This window comes from Zonotrichia albicollis, chromosome 10 (genome assembly GCF_047830755.1).
Source record: "Zonotrichia albicollis isolate bZonAlb1 chromosome 10, bZonAlb1.hap1, whole genome shotgun sequence".
In the NCBI taxonomy this organism is placed as follows: domain Eukaryota; kingdom Metazoa; phylum Chordata; class Aves; order Passeriformes; family Passerellidae; genus Zonotrichia; species Zonotrichia albicollis.
In genome coordinates, this window is record NC_133828.1 from 7,189,918 (window position 1) to 7,208,075 (window position 18,158).

At 38.4% G+C, this 18,158-nt stretch overlaps 1 protein-coding gene across 7 annotated transcripts in view; it reads right to left on the reverse strand.

The window, feature by feature from the left end:
- Positions 1-18,158, reverse strand: part of MGAT5 (alpha-1,6-mannosylglycoprotein 6-beta-N-acetylglucosaminyltransferase) — a 111,901-nt gene that overhangs the window by 58,028 nt on the left and 35,715 nt on the right. For 5 of the 7 annotated variants that reach the window (XM_074547921.1, XM_074547923.1, XM_074547922.1 and 2 more), the window contains 2 exons: positions 11,493-11,884; positions 7,319-7,486 (listed from right to left, as the gene is read on the reverse strand). In XM_074547921.1, the coding sequence (XP_074404022.1) occupies positions 7,319-7,486; positions 11,493-11,730 (406 nt within the window). In that variant the 5' untranslated portion in view covers positions 11,731-11,884. The remainder of the gene's footprint in view (positions 1-7,318; positions 7,487-11,492; positions 11,885-18,158) is intronic. The other 2 variants (XM_074547924.1, XM_074547920.1) reach the window with 1 other exon arrangement.

The window sequence follows — 18,158 nt, forward strand, 5'->3', positions numbered from 1 at the left end:
TCTCAGCTATTGATCAGGTAATAGCACAGTGAAGGCAATTCTATAAAACTTAAATCTAAACAGTCCCATGAAAGAATTTCCATAAAACTGCTATCCAGAGCAGGAAAAATGTAGCAATATGTGCTTACAAGAGGAAATGAATGTGAAAGAACAGGAGAAGGAACAGAGAAATGTAATGGTGTTCCATCGGAGTGTTCCCTAGAGAAGCAGTCTTTGCTCAGTGCCCATGAGCAGGAAGCCAGCTGATGCAGTCAGACTGGAAACACATCCACATCAAGGACTGCTGTCCAAAGCAGCAACTGCCTGCAGGAATGGGCAAGTCACTGCTGGTTTCCACACACAAGCCTGAGAATTCAGTGCAGAGCTCTGAATTCCCCAGTGAATAATCCTGACAGTTCCAGTCAACTACTACTTGCTCTGGTTGTACCCTTTCTTCTTGGCCACTGGCAGTGGCAGTTCTAGGTTGAGAATCATCCCTCCTAATTTTTTCCTTAATTATCAGACCCTGTATGAAGAATTACATTTCTGCTCCTCCTGCTGCTCATTTGAGCTCAGCATGGAGTTGTGCTTGAGCTTGCTGGTAGCACCTCTTAGCTGACTCTCCTTAAACAGGAATCCAGGGGTGAACAAATCTTGTATTTCCCATGAGCAGCTGAGACCAAGCTCAACCAGACACCAGCAATTCACACTGCTGAGTGTGATCATAAAGACAAGGGAGATGAAGAAGTGGAACCCTGGGGATGCCAATCTACACATCAGGATCTTCCAAAGCATGAAAAGCAAGCATTAACATACAAGTCAAGACTTAGGAGGTTTTCATCAACCCCAAACCCTAATATCTCATGAGGATTCTTGCTAAAAAGTCTGAATAGATGTATTATGCTGTTAGCAAATTCATGTTGGATAATTCTTTCCTGAAGGGGAAAACTAAACCAGACATTAAAGTTACTTTTGTTGAAAAGTAGTATTTGAGAAACCACAAGAATTTTTACCCTTAATTAGGATTTATGTAATTTAAAATGCAAACTCTGAAATCTCTTTTCCCAGCCAAAACTTAGAACTTACAGCCAAAAAGTTAGAAATACAGCTGTCAAGTTAGTACAAAACAACAGCAGTTAATAAACACACTTTTTTCTCCTAAAGTTTGTGTGAGCCATTATATTAATTTATGTTCTGCACACACCTAAGTGTTTTTGAATTCATGGATAGCTTATCTCCTCTTGACTGCTGTTATGAAAGGACATAATTATTAAACATTTATCTCATGTGATGTTACATTAAAAGTCAATGTGTTAAAACACTAAAAACATGAACAGAGCACATTATAAAACAAAAAGCATGCAGTTGGTACAGACCATCCTGGAAAAAAAAGGAAAATATTGATAAAACACCCACCAACTGCAGATTTTAAAAAACCTCTTTAAATACTCTTCGTGAGGTCCTGGGATATTTAAAATATAACTCCCAAACTCCATCCTCATGTTTAGAAAGGAACCATATGCTCCCTTCACAAATGATCTACAGCTTTGCACCAGACGTCGCTGGAGCACAGCAGGTGAACCTGAACTTGTGAACAATCCTCAGTTGTTTCAGTGCAAAGTCTGGCACGTCAGCATGCACCACGCGGCACATCTGAGTTAAATCACCAACCCTGCCCTGGAAAAGAAGCTTCTCTCCTGTTGCTTGCTGTGAGCACTGCACCTGCTGAAGCCCCAGGCCTCCAGCACCTCAGTACCAGCTCACAGATGCAGCTCTTCACTGCCTCCTGCATTTCAACTCCACAGGTTTTATTTGTAATAGTGAAGGTTTACAACATCCACGTTGAGAATGATGTGGCTAAAAGCACAGTCTGTGGTAGGGAATTGATTTTTGTTTGCTTTTAAGTTGCTCTTTAATAAAACAGTAAAAATGAGCAATAGTAAGTGCTACATGCATATTTCCTCCCTTTCCTACGTTGCACATTCTTCAAATAATGTGCTTTGTAATAGGCTAAAAAAATTCTGCTTCAATTTTCCTCCATCAGACAGTTAGGAAGTCTAGAAATATTCCACTAAGACAGTACTCTGCATAAGAGTTATAATTAGTCACTCAGCAGTGAGTGCTGCTTGATAGGTGCTCTGTTTGTCATAAGAGTTTTAAAATAGCAATATTGGTTAAAGCAAATGGAAAGGCTGCAATACAGCTGAAAATGCAAGCTGACACCAGCAGCCTATCTACTCTGCTAAGGATCAGCTTGGTGTTCTTCTGAGAATAGAAATGTATTAAGAATTTAACACGACACTAAAAATGATGTACTTTGGAACCTTGAGGCTTAAACTCTGGTTTTTAGACTAGTGCATATTAAAGTATTTTTTGATGATATACAGCACAGATAATAGCTCAAGTCAAAAGTGTTCCCATCAGCAGATTTCATAAAATTCAGAACCTCTCTAGTATTATAAGGTCAGAGTAATCACATCTGATCAAATCTATTCACCAATTTTATCTCTGCTCTCCTTCTGGTTTTGATCATCAAATATAAGTACTATTCTTACTTTAATTCCTGAAACTGTTCTCTTGTTTTTATTTCAGCCCTGAAATCTGGTTTCTGTGGCTAGACACAGTCTGTAGTTAAGGCTGGTTTAGTTTGTGTAAGGTCTTCTTTCCCTTCTCCAACTAATTAACACAATTCAATTCACATTTTTCATCTCCAGCTGGTAAGATTTCTTTAAAGAGAGAATTTGCAGTGTGAGCTGAAAGCACTAACAACATATTCAACCAAATGAGCTAAAGGTTTCAAGATTTTAAATGCAGAGCACAAAATGCTTTCTACCAACATTTTAAAGACTTCTGTAGCAAAGTGTTGGTATGATTTAAAGAAAATTAACTTTTCTACCTCTAGTCCATCCTCACACAAGCTGTGCTGCTGTGTTCCATTAGCACTACTGAAATCAATGCCGTATTAGGAGAATTCAACTAGTAGTAGTCAAGTGGTTAATCAAAATGCAGCCCAGGGGACCACTGAGAGTCCCCTTCAGCATTATTAACACAGCTTTGCACTGCAGTGGAAAATATTCACCAGTGGTCCTCTGCACACACCACACTGAGCTGTGACAGCCACATCTGAGGGCACACAAAACTCCCCAGCTCCACACAAATGCCTTTGTGGGAGAGGGGAAAATCTTAATAAACACACATGGTACAGTGTGGAAAGAGAATACAATGAATTTGGCACAGTAAACACGAGTCAAAGCAAAACATCACCTCCAGGAAGCTGCTATCTTGACTATCAGAGCCAATGCAGTCCCACACCCTGCTGTAACTGGTACACACTGGTGCCTGTGGGGTACAGTCAGTTTGTGCTCTGACACACTGTGCTGACTCAAGAAAAGCTGCTCTGGTCCTCTCAAGGCAGGAGGGCAGCTTTGGAACTCACATCAACATGCAGTATCTTAGCTTTTTTAATCTCTGCAAGTACAGGACTATGGTGGAACTGTGGCTGCAGACTGTAAACCCAACAAGGCTGTGCAACAAAATTCATCAGAGAGCCATGGAAACAAATCCACTGATGCTGAGGTTACCTGAGTCCTTCCCCCCTGACCTAAAAGGCTTCAGTGTGGCAGCCCCAAGGCTTCAGGAATAAGGGCATGGAAATACCACGACAAAGGTCCTTCTCACCATAGTAACATTACAAAAAAAAAGCCTTGTAGCATTGCCAAAGCTGACTTGTCAGCCTGCCTTGCTACATATTCACGAAGGATGCCAGATATCTGACAGGCATCCAAGCCATCATGTCTTAAATGACAAGTATACACTGAAGTCTGCATCTTAATGAGTGACTTGAAAGATGTTAAAAGTGAAGTTGTTAGAAGGGAACTGAACAGCCAACACAGCAGAACAAGTTAATGCACAAGGCAGCAAAGCTATGGAGGCTTTGAACAGCAATGTCCTCCCTCACTGAGCAGTGTTCCATGCAGCAGCCTGAGCCTGGGCTGTCCTGAGGCTCTGCAAGGGTCCCCCCAGTACCAGCTGTGTACAGGGGAAGGCAGAGGAGGATTTAACACAAACCTTCACTTGCTCATTTTTGTGGGATCAAAGATGCACAATTAAAACCATTCAAAGCAGCATTTTTCAAGGCAAAAGAATGTTTTGTAAACAACCAGTCTGGCAGAGTTTTCAGTATAATTATTATATCTGGGGTGTTAGATGGTCAAGATTATAAAAAATTTACTTTGTCACTGAAGAAGCACAGAAAGAGCAATGACCACCTTTAAAGAAACCCATCCCACAACACAGCACTAATCCCACTCCCATTGCTCACCAAAAGTATCACATGAAGAAAACAGAGGACTGATTCTCTGATCATGTTTGTGCAGATTTCCTTATCTGATGAACCATGATAGTGCAATTCTGTCCCACAAAAATCAAAGATTTCTTTTATCATTATCTTAGAAAAGCACAACTGTTAAAAACAAAATTGCCTAAACCAAACTGACCTTGTGCCTGTCACATGGAACCAAAGATGCAGCTCCAACAGTAGCAGCCCTGTAGACAAGCTCTGCTTTAAAGTGCCATGGTTTTGTATTTCCCCCTTTCTATTTAATCATCTCTACAACAGCAACTTTAAATCTACTTAGGGTATCATTTGTGGCAGTGGCCCAAAGCTTCCTGTTCTAAAGGCTGATGAGAACTCTTATCTCCTAGACACCCAAAGTTTAGATTAATACTCTCCTGTGTGTATGGGAATATATTACTTCCCACAGATGCAAAAAGGATGGCTATCAAATATCTCAAATGCTTTTCAGATACTACTTAGATAAATAGAAAAAAGAGAGAGAAGGAAAGATAGCTTCATTGCTTTTGAAACCAATCAGCCAAAGCTTTATAAGCATCTTTATATTATTGCATGATGTAGCTCCACTGGAAGCAGGACTCTTGTAGAAAAGTCTGCTAATGACATTGCACTGTTTCACTGACAAATAAGGCTATAAAACACAATTTACTGCAGTTTTAAGCAGCAAATCAAAAAGCCTTTAAAAATATTATCAAAATTATTAAACATTATGTTAATCAGATGCTTCACAAACATTATGGTTGTCCACACAGAAAGACAAAATTATTAACAATCACTAACATGAATTTGTCTAAAGTCAGCATTAAAATATTACAACTGGTAAAGAGAGGAAGAGTAACCCTAACATGCTTGTTGTGATCACTGCATAGTGTAACAGCTGAATGTTATAAAGAAAAGTATCATCTGTATGTGTACACATACCTCTTTCAACTCCAGTAAAATGACAAACTGTGGGTAACAAAATGCCTTCACCACAATTTTCACATTACCTAAATTGCTCTAACACAATTGAAAAGGGATGTTATTGAAATATTACAGACAAAACCAACATTGGCATTATCACAATGCCCTCACCTAGCTTATTTTCTGAACAATTCCTTCCCAGCAGAGAAGATACTTATATTGCAATTATGCTGGAATCATATGGCTTCCAGAGCATGCTGACAGGAAACTGCCATGAAAGAAGAAGTAGAGATAAGTTTTTCATTTCCATTTGGCTGCCTCTGATCTGAGTAATTGCCACTGATTGCTTCAAATGGATGAAGAGCAGGCACTTTAAACAGGGATTAAGTTCAAACTTTACTATAACCCTAGGTACTATCCAGTCCAGAGGTATCTGAGCAGTGACATCATCCAGCCATCAGCACAATACAGTAATTGAACCTTAAGGAACTCCTACCTAAAGGTTTTTCCTGATGCTGCTGTTTAATGGTTGCTTCAGACATTTTAAACTCAGTACCAATAGTCAAAGGTAAAAACTTGTGGCTCTGATGAGAGGAATTGTGTTCTTTGCCACAGAGCAAGCCTCAGGCAGTACAAAGTAATGCAAACACTGCAAACTGAAAACTCTTACCAGGCTCCTTCAATGCTGCTCCTGAATACCAAAACTGTGAATTTAGCCCACTCCAAGAATAATAAACAACATTCAAATCACCCTAAGAACTGATGAAAGATGTTTCCTTCTCAGGTAAGAACAATGAACCTTTGCCTATAAATTTTAAAGCAACAACTTGAGCATACATGTTCCAACTATCTGTAAATCTAAGGAAATAACTCTCTTTTGTCCAGCTACATAAAGAAAACATACAGGGATGTTTTTCATTTTATATATATATGTCCCAGAAACTCTAACAGTGCTGTACTCATTCACTTTCCATCTCAGTGGAAGTTTTTCCAAGATCTGGTGCTGGATACCTTGTGGCAGGAAGGTGGCACAGCCTGTCAGCACCCTACAGGTGCTTCACCTCTTTAGGTACTTTTTCCTGACCTGCCTTCAATTCTACCAAGGCAAGGCAGATTGGGGAGGGAAAGGTCTGTCTGACCAAGAGATAACATGACTTTGGCACCCTGGTACAGATAAATGCAGTTAGGACTGAGCAACTCTGCTGCCACACTGTCATCAGGCAATCACTTGCAAATCTGATTTCCTAGACTTGTTCCAGTGGCATTTCCCTACCAAAGGCAGCATTGGCTTCTCTATTTTGAGAATTTCAGCAAGTAACACCTTCTCAACAGAAATATTTATTTTTGCAGGAAACCCAAGGACAGACAAGGCATAGGAGCACAGTTATCAACTTATTTACCAAGTTACCTTAACTCATCTGCTCTGTTGTCTTTTGGGACTGCAAAAATCATTGGAGTTACACTCAGACTTTCCTATGAGTCAGGACTGCCAGTATCTCTTTCAACTTGGTGGCAGAACAAAACAGTCCATTCATTGCAAACAAAATGAATGGCTTCAAATGTCATCTCAAAACATGTTTTTATTTTAACTGAATGTACCAGGTAGGTGATCTCTGTGTCAAATCCTAAGAGACATTAAACACTGTAGGGAAAGACATTTTTAAATCATGACCAACAAATACAATAAATGTTTTCTTTCAGTTAATAACCAATAAAGTGCATATGGTAGAATGTCAGAGCAGATTGATACCAACCTAAATAGTTAGGCTTTGAGAGAAAAGATCTCCCCAGTTTCATCATTCTAAAATGCAACCATTTAAAGCGTGAAACATCTACTACAAATGGGTGAACTACTCCCTTGAGAAGAGATTTTGATTTTCTAATGTGTTCAAGTTCCCACAGAAAAAAGATCTTCCACTAAGCTTGGACTTCAATTTGTCATTGATAAAGGCTCGACTTGAAATTTTGTTTTCTAAGACATTCCAAATATCTAACACTGAAAAATCATGTTATGCTCAAGAGAGAAAAGGATAAAGACAATTATTTATTATCACAAATAATTTTAGTAATTGCCTTACACACCTGCTACATTAAGCTTTTCAGCTGCTCCCAAGCTGGGAGCAGAAGTGGTGGTGTTGTTGGTCGAGTTTGCTCCTGTTCCATTAAGTACAAGATTCTCCACCTTGGACTCCAACTTCCCAATGCGCTGCAAGATATTATCCAACAGGACAGCAAGGGTCTTTTTCAAATCTGCAAGTGAAAATGAAAAGTTAAACTGCTTAATAATGCAGTGCACACTTGTCAGACAGAATCAAACACTAGATACAAGAATCATACTGGAGATATATAGATAGACATACATACATACATATATATATATATACACACACACTTTCTCAGTGCAAATCTTTGCCATTAGCAGCTTTATCCATTCATGTTCCCCACTTTGTTCAGCCTCAGATACAATTTTCCTTGGCCATGGAACTTGTCAGCCTGTATATTTTATGAAGCACAGTGCTACTCGTAGATATCCACATTCAAGGTGAAATGTGAGCCTTTACAGGAACAGAAAAATGCTTGCTTTGCAATGGCTCAAGTAATAAGAAGCTGCTTAAATAATAATGAGGCTAAACCTAAATCCATATTCAAACACTATCAGAGGAACTGTCTGTTGATACTCAGTCACCTGGGAACAAAAATCCCTTTCCCAAAAAGGAGAGCTTTAAGCCAGTACAAAAACCTTCTCCTGCATCTCCTCCACATAACCAGCTTCTGCACTGGGAAATTAAAAGTAGATAATAATTTCTAAAAAAAAATTAAGTTCAACCTTTCTGTTGTATTCATACAACACCAAAAATCACATTTCCTTTCTTCAGTCTGGTGATTGGCTCTGTTTGGTCTGACACAGGGCTTCCTTGGCATGGAAGGCAATGGACAACAACAGGAATTTGCATATCAAATGACAACACAGAAAGAGTTCTCTTTTTCCCCTCATTTTTTACTTTTCCTTATTTTTTCATTTCCTTATTTTTCCTCTTTTTTTCCTTATTTTTAATTTTTTTCTTATTTTCTTATTTTTTTCCTTGGCTTTCATTTTGTTCAGATTCCTTAAAGGAACACAAGACACTTTGGCAAGAACTAAGGACAAGAGGAGAAAACTATCAGACAAAGCTGTATAATTATAATGGCAACAAGCCAAAGAAGATGAAACTATTGTCCTTTGTTCATTTACCCTTGTAATTATTAAAGAATTTGGTACAAGGAATTTACATTATTTTTCCATTTAATTACCTGAAATAATTGCATGTGTTTTGGTATAATGTATTTTCTGTTTTACACAACTTTCAAATCAAATAATATTCTGAACTATAATAGAAAACTTTTCCATGCATCTGAAGACATTCTATTGTCTCTACAGCAGTTGTATTTTTGACACATTCATTCTGGTTTGTGTTTTTTTTATTTTTCCCATGACTATCTCAATTCTTGTGCAAATGAGATTATAAATAAGAAAATGCTATTACTTTAGAAAGCTTATAATTGTTTTCTCCAAACAAAAGGAGAATCATATTTATTTCATGGTGCCATAAAGAAAGCCTTTCTCATCATAGCTGTGTTTTCCTTTGTCCTGTAAAGATCAGAAGGTGGAATTTGAAGCATTAGTCCACACATCTGGATACTTTAAAAGTGGTCCAAAAGTTATTTAATGGCATAGTGTGCAGAAGAAAAGGAAATTCTGGAACATGAACAAAACTATGGTAGAGAAGAAAAATCAAGGAAAAAAAGTAGTAAAAATAATTCAGGAAACAGTCAGGAAGAAACGTAGCCTACATAAAAGTACACACTGATCATAAAGACAAAAGAGGCCCAAATTTATTATTTTTAAATTCTGATACCAACACACTGATATGAGAGACATCTTGTCAGAACAAAAAGGGAAGTGGAGGCTACTTTGAGAAGGGGAGGGCAGAAGCACAGATGCACAGAACTTTTGTAAAAGAGCCATTCACTGCTATAAATCTAATATTCACTGTGTATATCTGAACTATGAGTTTAAAAAGGAAAATATTTGAGCCACCTACGTGACAGGTGAATACAGGGCAGAAAGAAAAAGTGAGAAAGTGAACAAGCTGTGCAACCACAATTAAGGAATGACTGAAAACCGTTCAGGTGGGTAAAAGCAGCCAAAACCAGCAAACATTTAATTTATACTTGAACATGGAAATCATGACTGTGCTCATTTAAAGCAATCAGAGGATAACATTAAGAAATATAAAAAGGCTAAATAAGCAAGAGCATTAATTTTCTCAGAGTATTGAAGAAGCCTCTACCAATTATTACTAACATCAGTTATTAATGTGTTTATTTGTGAAGAGCTAACCTGATTATTTGCTAGCAGCAAGTCATTTGGTATGCCAAACAGGACAAATTAACTTATTAAGTAATTACCTTACCCAATTTCATAAACTATTATTTAATATAGTGCTATTCCCTCACCCTAGTGCTTTTCCCTGAAATATTTTAAATAACTGCATTACCATTATTTTCCATCTTTCCAAACTACTTTGTTGAAAACACCTGGCCAAACTTAAAATTTAAGTCTTTAATCTTAAAAATCTTCTCAGCTGTGGACTTAAAATTGCTACACAAACCTTGGCCTTCCCTTCAGAGAAGTGTCACAAAGTTATTTCACCAACTGTTTCCAAATGCAGTTTAACTTCTCCTTGGGAGCTTGACCAGTGTTTGGAGGCAAGTCAACTTATTCCCCAGCAGGATTTGGAACAGGAAATTAATGCCACAGGCAACAAGCTGCAGGGGGAACTTTGCCTATGGATATCCTGTACCCACATTAACCCAGTTACCTTCAATATCTGGCGCCAGATTGTTTGGGTTTTGTTGTCTATTTTCTTTCTCAATTCATCCACCATCAAGCACCCCTGCACAGTAACAGGACACTGGCAATGGCTATACAGCGGATAAAGTTTTGTTTTGAGCCTAATCACACAATCCTCTAAGGATGTCTACTGGCTCAGAGATCCTCAACCCAAATATTGATCTATGCCACTCTGTTTTGCTTGTGTTGCTTTGTAAGGCCACAGTTCCATTATAGCTCAACATGCAGCCACAAATCTGGAGTTACAGAATAAGGGCAGGCTGTTATTTAAGCAACGAAGCAATTCAGTTGTTAGCTATGTTGAGGATAATAATCACATGCTTACAGGCAAACAAATGCACACAAACTCAAAGATTTGCTTTTTAGAGGAAAAAGGACTGACAGAAACAAGACACAGAAAGAACCTTCCAGCAGGATATTTTCACAGCATGCACCAAAAAGTATAGAGTATTAAGAGAAAACTACAGAAAAAAATGCAGCTATTCTATCTGTTGTATCCTAGTCTATATTCTTTGTCTAAGGATAAAAAAACCTATCTACTCAATTTCTTCAGAGCTGAATAATAAGACAACTATAAAAGAAAACAAATGTAAATACTAATTAGTTTTCCAGACATTCTGAAAGTGCATAGTTAAGTCAGAAAGAAAGTGAATCCAAAAATTGCTACAGAAGTAAGGTGCATTATGTGATCTTAGACTGAAAAGGAACCATGCCTAACCTGAAATTTGATTATATTTTATTTTTTAGTAATATTTTCAGGTAATATGCTTCATTCTTTTCTGCTTGGTTTGTCTGACACATGCACAAAAACTGAACTCTCATGTACAAACTGGAAGAAAGTAAGCATTAGAAACAACTGCCAAACAAAGCACTAAAACTCACAGTTTTCTGCCCTGAGGCAAATAGGATATACTTAAGCTTAATTTAGGATTATACCAGATAAATAAACTTAAACATTAAGTAAATTGACTGAACAAAGAAGTGAAATGGGAAAGAAGAAATAAAGCAGGTCTCCATTTTAAACTAAGGCAAGTTTTTTCACAAGTAATTTCTTACATCACTGAAATGAAAACTGAAAAGCCTCCCAACTTCTCAAAAACACCAAAAAATGTTTTAAAACTGAGTTCTAACAAATAACCTAAAGTATACTAGACAGAGGTACTAGATAGACAAAATAAAAATTAGCAGACTCTGGAAATGCAAAGTTTGTCCCACTTAAAAGGAAAGGCCATTTTCTCCATTTGTACAGAAAATGCACAGGGCAAAGTACTGCTAATTGAGAGACATTATGAAGCAAAATGTTTGGGCAATTGAGGAAAAAGCCTTAATCAGATTATCAAATAATCCAGAGAACACACTTACCATATGCTGTCACTGTCCCAACATAAGGCCCATCAACTACATTTTTATTTTCTTCAGCTAATGCTTTGATGTATCTTTTGCTGAGATCCAAAATTTGCTCACGCAGGACTGAACTGCTTTCGTGTTGCGTTTGCTGCTGAATAGTAAAATGCAGAAGCATCATTCCCCAAATAAAACCAAAAGTCACCAGAAAAAAGCCTAGTTTCTGAGAGGACAGCTTCCATGGAGAGAATGCCATGATTCCCAACAGCTTCACACAGTTACTACAAAGGTTCCTAAAGCATGAAGCCAAACAGCAAGTTCATGGTCCAGGTATATAAATATCACAGAGCAGGACTCAGTCTTATTCCAACTCCTTTGTCAACACATATCCGTGTTTCAGTTCCATCCTGCTGCAAGAGAAGAGAAAAAAGCACAGTTAGCACACCTGAAGTTTTTACTATCCATTCTAGTTCTTCCCTCTAACCTGTACAAACCAGGAGCAGACAATGTGCTTGCTTTGTAAATGCTTAATTGACATGTCTCATCACTGCACTGCAGCAGCCAGAGCAAAAAGGGGCTGAGAAAAGGGCTGGAAAGACAACAAAGCAGGAGTGATGTGCCCGAGCAGGTGGAGAACACCTCACAGGATCTGGATCAAATTCCCTGCCTGAAGTGGTTTCCAAGCTGTATTTCAAAGTAAGGCTGCTGTAACATATTTATTTGTGTGTGTGTATGCAAAACTCTGTGATGTTGCCAGTGCAGCAATTTAAGACAATTCTCAATGTAATTCAGTTCTCAGAAAACAAGTAATTTTAGCTGGCAGTGACACTGCTCGGAGTTCCTGGCAGGAGCTACAGCATATGGCTAGATAGGTGATCAGGAAATCAGACTCCCTCAGGGGGAAAGAGGAAAGAAGAAATCTACATTATTTAAGCCAATACACTCTCCTGGCTTCCACTGCAAGCAGTTGGGAGGCTGGAATAATGTCCTGCTCCTGTGTGGCCTCTGCTGTGCAGTTACTCCTCAGCCATAAAACATACTCCAAATGAGGTGGCTCTTTGCAACTAAATTGAAAACACAAACTTCTGAATGCAGCAACATGTCTTTTATATAGAAACTAATATTCTCAGAGCTTTTCATACACAAGGGAAAAGGAATTGTAATAAAGGCCTTCAAGATACAGTAGGATCAACTTTTGAAAGTAAAATCAGTTACAAAACAGGGCATGAAGAATCTAAAGGCAAGAAATGGTCTGTGATGAGAGTTAGAGGCAGGGTCCTTAGCCTAAAGTCCAACTAGAAAGGGGTAATTAAAAGGTAATTAAGTGTAACCTATCATGTAAGAACACAGATTTGGTAAAATGTTATCCTTTTAACTTCATAATGCTCCCAGACAGGATTAGAGAACATAATGTTCCCTTCCATTCTGTGCTTGCACAGATAATGCAGATGTTGCTCCGTTTTAATAGGATAATTACTCAGATCCCTGCTAGTAGTGCTCCCTGCTTGTTAAAATTCCCTGTAGATCTTCTGCTTCCAGTAAACCAGGAGTTGTGCAGCTGGACAGAAATACCTTTGGGGCACTTATCTTCAATGGGACTTGGGTGTGCACATTGCACATCACTGATTAAACTGATTGTAGAAGTGAAGGCACATTAACTAAAAGCAGGCAAGGCAGACACTGTCCCGTGCACTCACACTTACAAAAGAACAATCTGCAGCCATCTTTTGCTTAAGGAGGAATGGGGCAGAGAAATTAATTGCAAGTACAGTGAAAAACATCATAAAGCCCTCAAGCTGGCTTTTTTCAGATTGAAAATATCTCAGGAAAGAAAATGAACAGTTTCAACAGAGAAAATTAAGGACTCTGTTTAATGCTGCTCTACATAAATTTCAGTTAATTTTCCAAGAAATGGCAGGGAGAAATTTTACTTCTTTCTGTTTGTGTAACTATAGCCTTGAGATATTTTGGGTCTGGCTGGATAGCAGAATATTGTTACTTCATTAAAAGCTGAAAGTTTTACTATTCTTTTGCATTATTGGGTGCGATAAAACATAGAAAAATCTATAGTCTAAAAAAATATAATGACTTTCAAAAAAATCTAAAATATTCCAGATAAACTCCCTCAGTGACTTAATTTCAAGTAAGCACTGACAACATCCTCTAAAGCAATAAGATCTGTGGTTAAACAGTCAATATTTCTTCCTCAATTATCACTTGTTTGTGAAGCAGAAAACACTGAATAAGAAAGCAAACCTATCACCACCATGTTTTAACAGACAAGTGCTAATGATTGTTTATGACTAGTTGATAATGGAAAAAAAACACCTCTGAACATAATTAACATTAAAAACAGCAATTAAAAATGCAAGTATTTCACAGCCTTCTTTTTAAAGTTCTAGAACAGAAAGAAAGATGGTACAAGAAATAGTGTTATGACACTGAACTATGGGAATGATCTCCTTAAAGAGGTGTTGACTTTTCTGTTCTATTTATCAGCAGAAAAATAAATCCACTTAAAAGTGTAAGAAGGTAGACAGCAAATATTAAACCTTTGCCATAAGAAAGGACTAAAATTCAATAACAGATGGAACAATGGCCCCCACGATTTCAACAAACAAACAGAAAACCCCAAACCCAAATATCACCAACAAGCCTTATTTTTCCTGAACCAATTTCAGTGGCCAGCAACCTGATAAGCTCCCAATGACATGTACTCAACTAATTAACTTTACAGCCCTGCTGGTAGCCATGGAGGTTTATAAAGTGCACAGCAGAATCCTGGTGCTCCCATGGGCAGCTGCACTAACTTTGGTACATATTTAATAAATGTTTATATGACTTTGGTATATATTAATCCCAGACCTGACAGCTGTCAAGGACTGAAACACAGCTACTCCCCAGTTAATGATTACCACATACCTATAATGAGTCATTATTTGGTACCTAAGTGGACAGTGGACAGGAGATATCAAGGGGTGATGTGGAATGCATGAAGACAGCAGCACAGAAATGTCTCCATGCATTTCTGTTTTGACAGGAAATTAATAGCTGAACTGAGCAAGAGCTGAAGCAATAAACACACATTTGTCTACCATAATCACTGATGGATTTTGACTGACAAGTTATCTCTCTGCCCATACCAAGTAGGACATCCCAAAACTCCAGGTGGTAATGTAGTTCCCTTATTCTCCTGCACATCTTATAAATGTTCCAAAGGAGGCAATCCTGTTAATTACTAAGGCTTTTTCCTAGTCTAGTCTCCAAATGCACACACCTAACAAGGATATGGACACCCATATTTATTTGTGCTTCTAAAGAATGACAGGTGGGTTTTTTTACCCACTTCCCACCCCTATTTTGAGCTTTGGAAAGATGTGGTCCCACTCTAAGATGTCTCTTGAAATAATTCCAGCACCCTCTGGAAACTGGATGCTTTAGTTGTGAGTTTGTTTGTGAAACTGTTAGGAAGAGAATTCCTCCTGACTTAGTCAGAGCAGTTAATATACAAAAATTAAACACTAAGTGTGAAAAACAGGATGAAAGTGAAAGGATACATGGGGCAAGAACACCTCTAATAAACAATCTTTGTCATGTTCTTTCTCAAATTCAAGTCTAACCAGCCAAAATCCCAACACAACTGAAACAACATTCTGTGGGGTGGCAAGCAGGTGTTTGGGGTTGTTTTGAAACAGACTAGTTACAGCTTCTGTGAAAAACATACCACAATTTACAACTCAATTGCCCCTACCCTGAACAAAAATTATTCACATATTTAATTGAAAAAGGGCTAACCTTACACCCATTTAACCAGGCACAAGAATTTCAAAGTACCAAAATACTATTATATAACTTCATCAGAAACACATTTTTTCTGTTCTGTATTTAATAAATCCTGTCCAACAGCTGGTCAATTCACGAGTTAGAGAGGATAACATTACCATGCTGATGTCATTGCTACAAAAGAAGCCTCACACTATCAAGAAACATCTCAGATAAGTACCCTAAATAAAGTGATCTGTATGTCAGGGGTGCAAACCACACATTTCTGAGCATTTTCAGATATTACCTTTCTCTCTCTCTCTCTTTTTTTTTTTTTTTCCTGCTTAAAATAGAGTACAAATAGTTCATCTTCATGTAAACAAATTTTGGTGACACATCTTCACGTATTCCTGTTCATTTTTTAAGAAGGAGAATTAATCATCTACAAGAGATTAAGCTAAGTCTCTTTATAAGTATGTAAATATACACAGCTTGATATTCTCTGTCCAATCTGTACCTATATTAGAAATGGTACTTAGGGTAAGCTGGGAACACCACTATCCTCAGGATACTCAGAATTAAATCAGGATACTCAGGATTAAACTCTTCATCAGCTGAATGCACCATTCATCAGTAGCTACACAGTTCTAAAACCTTAATTGTCTGTAACCAAAACAGAAGCTCTTGCATCCATAAAAACAGCAGCTTGAGTGGTATTTAATTGTTAGATTTTTATAAACACAAACCTAAGCAAACTTAAACATCATGACTAGTAAACAGAGTATATGTATTTTTTTACCATGTGGCTCAGTAAAAATAGTATTGCTACTGCTAGGAAAAGGCCTGTATTCCAATGGCAAACATGCAAGTCCCAAATTCTGGCCTCTTATGGTTCAGAAATTATCCTAGGAATAACTGTATGAGCTAGAGCTGGGTACCAGGTGCCTCATGTTACAGCAAACAGCTTAGATATGTGATAAGAACCATGGGCTGGGAAATACAGGCACAGATTGAAAGGAGAGGCCCCAAAATTGTGAATTACTCAGTTATGGTCAAATACTAATCAATGATAAGGCACAACCTTGAATTTTGGAAAAGAAAATGCTTTTCTGTTGACAGCAGCAAGAGCTGAAAAGGAGGCATAGTACTGCCTTAGAAAGGGCACCTGTGCCAGGCCCATCAGTGCTAAATCCATGGCACCAGCTCTGTGGTACCCTCTGCTCACAATTTATAATGAAACTTTTACACACTAATTGCTTTGACTATGCAGTAGCAATGACCAGGGATGAGTAAAACCCAGCCTTTAGTAACAGGTATTGTCAATGAATGTCAATCTACCCAAGTTTTGTTATAAGGTTTAAAGCTGGTTCTAAACTGCTTTGTCCCATCAGCCTCCTAAACCTTCAGTCACAGCAATCTCTCATTCTCCTCTTACATATATATATATCCATGCAGACACTCACAATATGTACTCAGGTGCACTCATGCCACCCTGCCTGACCCATTTTCCAGATTGTTTCCTGAAGAGGACAAGCTGCCCTTCTGTTTGCAACTGTTTGATTCTGCAGAACAAGCTGTTGCAGAGCAGCCAAGGACAAACACCAAGATCTGAACCGCCTCTGTTCTCACCAAGGGCGTGCTAACCTAAAAGCTGATGATAATTCAAGTGTGAAGCCAGTGGGCTGCCAGCACACCACAGCTACAGCCAGCAAACACAGGGTGAGTGAAAACACCTGCCTATCCCACCCCTCTGCTAAGGGGTGCCAGGAGGCAGGCTTCATGCAGAAACTGATGCAATACACCCTAAAATCCTCTAAAACTTCTTTTCTAGGAGTAATGAGTCCAAACTGGGAGTGCTATGTTTTAAGAATTTAAGCCAGACACACTTCCAGTATACATAAACTGGAATTCCAGGCTGATGTTAACCACAGTTCTCCTACTGCAGCTGTATTGCCTAAACAGATGTGCAGTATACCCCAACTGAATGCAAATTACAGATTTCCTGGTATTGCAGTTGTTAGTTCCTGGGGGAACATTCCAGCAGCTGTCCCACCCCAGTTGGCCAGTCTGTGCTCTGACACAGTGCAAGCTGTGCTGTGATTGTGAGATGCTGGCTCCCTCAGTCCTTTTCTACCTTTCCTTCTTTCAAAGCACAGCATTAACAATGATAACTTACGGCCTCCTACTTAATGCAGGCAAGTGAAATCAAAGAACACTCACATGCTCTGTTGGTAGAAGATAAGAAAGGATCAGAGAAGAGAAAAAGAAGCCTGATTCCTGATAAGATTACTTGCATTTAGACACAGTGTCTGCTCATACCATTGTCAAGTGTCTTTGTACCACACACATCTTGACTCCAGTACTGACACTGCAATTAATTAACTGACACACTTAGGAAATATTCTCCATTAACATTAAACCATCCACACATCTAAACAAAAATAAGGGGCCTCAGTTACACTGAGTGCTCAGAAGCAGTTTAGCTGCTGTTCTGCCATTGTCCATGTCAAATGAATAAAGCAGAGGTCAGACAGCAGGACAAGCAAAGGCTGAATCCACACCTGCTTAGGGTGCCAAGGGCTGTGGCCTGCCTGAGTGGGTCACAGAAACAAAAGAACATTCATTTCAATAGGTCAAGTCATAAATTTGAAGCCACTTCAAAACACTTGTTAATATTAAAGCAAACTTTCATTCAGTACAATAAAAGCAGATGTCTGATAAAAAAGCTGATAGAACATCCTAGAAGGAGCAGAAGCATATGAGCAAAGCTGACAATACTAACTCAGATCTGCAAGTCCTAGGTCTAGATAAGAGCTTCCAACTGGTTGAAGCTGTACATATTCCCTACACACCTCACAGGCTCCTCAGGAAAAATAGGTAGCTGAAAAAAAAATCATGCAACTTCCCAGATTTATGCCTACT